Source organism: Pyrus communis, chromosome 10 (assembly GCF_963583255.1).
Source record: "Pyrus communis chromosome 10, drPyrComm1.1, whole genome shotgun sequence".
NCBI lineage: Eukaryota > Viridiplantae > Streptophyta > Magnoliopsida > Rosales > Rosaceae > Pyrus > Pyrus communis.
Genome location: NC_084812.1, coordinates 20,448,738 through 20,452,431, shown reverse-complemented (window position 1 = coordinate 20,452,431; position 3,694 = coordinate 20,448,738). Strand labels below are relative to the sequence as shown.

Here is a 3,694-nt window from a genome sequence, read left to right as displayed (position 1 = left end):
AAAACATATTAGTCATGTTATACCTCGTATTTTAACACATGTGAAGATATATTGCGTGACAATTGCTCCAAGTACGCATAAAATATTTCACATGACTAAACTTGAAGTCATGCAAGACTTGTATACGTGACAATTGTTTCACATGACTAAACTAGAATCTTTTATCTACGTAGATCAATTCCTCGGTCAACCTTTCACGTTACTTCCTTGAACTTCCTTAATTATGTAGTAACCATTTTGAAGCATACATATATATAAGCTAGAAGATATATACAGATTGGGACTGTTCATTAAACCAACAAATAGCAACATTAAATACATAATTAAAAATTGGTAGTACGTATGGAGTCTGATCAAAGGAAGAAGCTAGCCATCCTCTCGATATTTCTCACCTTCTTTAGCCTTGTCAGTTCTTTACATGGTGAAATAGAAGAAACTCATGTCGGGTTGATTCTTGACATGGGATCGACGGAGGGAAAGATTGTTCAAAGCTGCATTTCGGAAGCTTTATCTGATTTCTACCATCAGCATAATGACTACAGCACAAGAGTTGTTCTCCACAGTAGGGATTCCAAAGGAGAGCATCTACATGCTCTATCATCTGGTGAGCCATTCATTTTTAAATAGTTTTTTATAATTTGCTTCGATATATATGAGACTTTCAGGTACAAATCTTTCTTCTTTAGCAGCTTGCAGCTATAGCGATAGTACTAATCGTTCAATTTAATCTAATAGGTTTTTCAGATTAGAAAACGTACATACTTAAAGTGATAGTAGTTCATCTATTTAGTTTTGGTCATATATATGGCGAGGATGATTTAACAGTTGTTTTCAGTTCGATATCTATTTGTCTGGCCTATTGTATAAATTTCGCACCCCTCCCCCTCCCTCCAACCTATTTGACTATAATATCATTGTATATAAAAGAAAAAATATACATTTACACGTAGGAAATAAGTCATTCTAAGTAAAAGTGGAAGCAATGCAACTCTGCATCTTTTAATTTAACTTTCAGTTGTCACAAACACAGCTCTGCATCTTTTGGAAAACACTAAAGTTGAAGCAATAATTGGTGCACAAACAAGAGTGGAAGCAAATCTTTTGGCAAATTTGGGAGAAGCAGCTAAAGTGCCCATAATGTCCCTTTCGGAACCTAGACCTCCTCTTCCTCTAAATGACGATAGAAATGCCTTCTCTGTCGGGATCGCACAAGATGAAACTTCTCAAGTTATGGGGATCAATGCCATCATTGAAGTGTATAAATGGAAGGATGTCATACTTCTGTATGACAACACAGAGTACGGGAATGACATGATTCCAACTTTGACAAGTTCCTTTCAACAGAAAAATGTGTATATAGCACATAAAAGTTGTGTTGCTATATCCTCAACAAATGAACAAATCTTCGAAGAACTCCAAACGCTAATGAAATTGAAGACAAAGGTATTTGTTGTGCACATTTCACACTTGCTTGTGCCTCAACTTTTCTCTAATGTAAATAAGTTAGGAATGATGAGTGAAGGGTATACTTGGATTCTGACATCAGCTAGCATGAATTTCTTGCATTTCATGGATTATAATGTGATTGAATCAATGCAAGGGGTGATAGGTTTGAAGTCTTATATTCCACCATCAACTAGGCTGCAAAATCTTACTTCAAAAGTGAGGAACAAACTTTACCTGGAGGATCCAAATATGAAAGTAAGTGAGTTAAGTGCAGACAAAATCTGGGTGTATGATGCAACTTGGGCTCTAGCTGAAGCAATTGAAAGAGCAAGTATTCAAAATTCTACTAGATCCAAACATGGGGTTGTGCTACTAAGAGAAATATTGCAAAGGAGGTTTACGGGTTTAAGTGGTGAAATTCAATTTCCAAAGGGGAAACTGATTTCAGGTACATTAGAGATAGTAAATGTGATAGGAAAAGAAGCAAGAAGGGTTGGATTTTGGTTTTTCGAAGAAAAGACCGATAAAGCTCAGTCACACATGCTTAAAAATGGGAGAAATCTTCTTTTAAGCAACCATTTGAAAACAATCAGATGGCCAGGAGGATCTAAAAGGCAATTGAGTAGTGAAATAAAATTGAGAATTGGTGTTCCAGTGAGAGTTGGGTTCAAGGAACTTGTGCGTGTGGAGCATGATCTTCAAACCAATAGAACAAATGTCACTGGGTTCAGTATCGATGTGTTCAAAACTGCAATCAGTGCGTTGCCGTATAAAGTACATTATGAGTTTTTTCCATTTGAGAATGAACATGGAGTTATGGCGGGGACCTACAGTGATCTTGTTTACCAGGTTTATCTCCAGGTATGGTTAATTAATATAAATTCATAAAATTAAGTAATGATTTTTCTGTTTTACCTAATCTATCTTTCAGTATCTTATCTGAATTTCTTATTTACTTCTTGGGTTTCCTTGTCATATACTGGGGACATGATACACTAGAAGTACGATGCTGTCGTTGGAGATATAACAATCACATCGAACAGATCTCAATATGTTGATTTTACAATGCCATATACTGACCTAGGTGTGGGAATACTAGTGCCAAATCGAAAGGACAACATGTGGATTTTTCTGAAACCTCTTTCAGCATACCTTTGGATAACGAGTGCGTGTTTCTTTGTACTTACGGGTTTCATTGTGTGGTTAATTGAGCGTCCTGTCAACCAAGAATTCCAAGGCACAACTTCACAGCAAATCGGAACAATATTATGGTTCTCCTTCTCAACCCTTGCATTTGCTCATAGTGAGTGCTCTATATATCTCCTCACTTATCTAGTTAGTGTAACTTTATTTCAGCTAATGACGAAATGCTCAACTCATAAATATGTTTAAGATCTGTATTTGTTAACGCCTGCAGGGGAGAAGATACTAAGCAACCTGGCAAAGTTTGTAGTGATAATATGGATGTTTGTAGTGCTTATATTGACATCCAGTTACACTGCTACTTTAGCATCAATGATGACAGTTAAACAGATACGAATGGACTCAATTGGAAACTATATAGGTTACCAATCAGGTTCATTGGGAGTTACAGTGAACTTGAATTTCAAAGAGATTAAGCCGTATCATTCAGTTGAAGAATATGCAGATGCTTTATCAAAAGGAAGCAAGCATGGTGGTGTTTCGGCGATAATTGATGAGCTTCCATATATCAATATCTTCCTTGCAAAGTATTCTTCTGACTACTCCCTCATTAAAACCAAGTCTACCACCAATGGTTTTGCTTTTGTGAGTGATCTATCCCATTTGTTACATGCGTAATTACAAACAAGAATTTGTAACCAAAAAGATAAGATAATACTTGTATAAGCTTATAATATGTTGTGCATATATCATTCGTCTTCAGGTTTTCCCTAAAGGTTCGAAATTGGTCCATGACTTATCAACACAAATACGACATATGAGAGAAGAAGGAAAGCTTTTAGACCTGGAAGAGACCTGGTTCCCAAGAAAAACAAGTTTTATGCCGGATGATAATACTATAAGTAGTCCCTCCAATACTCTTGGCCTCTACAACTTTCTTGGTTTATTCCTTGTCAGCGGGGTTTCGTCTGCTGTTGCTCTCTTCTTATTCGTAATCTTTTCCCGTTCATTTAGAAATCTGATTAAAGGACAACTGCAGTTGGTTGGAGGACGACTGCAGCGTTTAAGGATGTTCCTTCCACTGTAATTAGTACATGAAACAGAA

At 36.5% G+C, this 3,694-nt stretch overlaps 1 protein-coding gene across 2 annotated transcripts; it reads left to right on the top strand.

Moving 5' to 3' along the window:
• The first annotated feature begins 447 nt into the window (after positions 1–447).
• Positions 448–3,694, top strand: LOC137746575 (glutamate receptor 1.2-like). 2 transcript variants are annotated; one of them, XM_068486592.1, is made up of 5 exons: positions 448–604; positions 1,031–2,307; positions 2,446–2,749; positions 2,864–3,234; positions 3,353–3,694. In XM_068486592.1, the coding sequence occupies exons 1-5, from the start codon at positions 460–462 to the stop codon at positions 3,674–3,676; spliced, it is 2,421 nt and encodes an 806-aa protein (XP_068342693.1). In that variant the 5' UTR covers positions 448–459; the 3' UTR covers positions 3,677–3,694. The 2 variants fall into 2 exon arrangements, 1 of the variants encoding a protein (XP_068342693.1); XR_011069872.1 differs by lacking the exons at positions 2,446–2,749; positions 2,864–3,234; positions 3,353–3,694 and having other exon boundaries at positions 468–604; positions 1,016–1,120.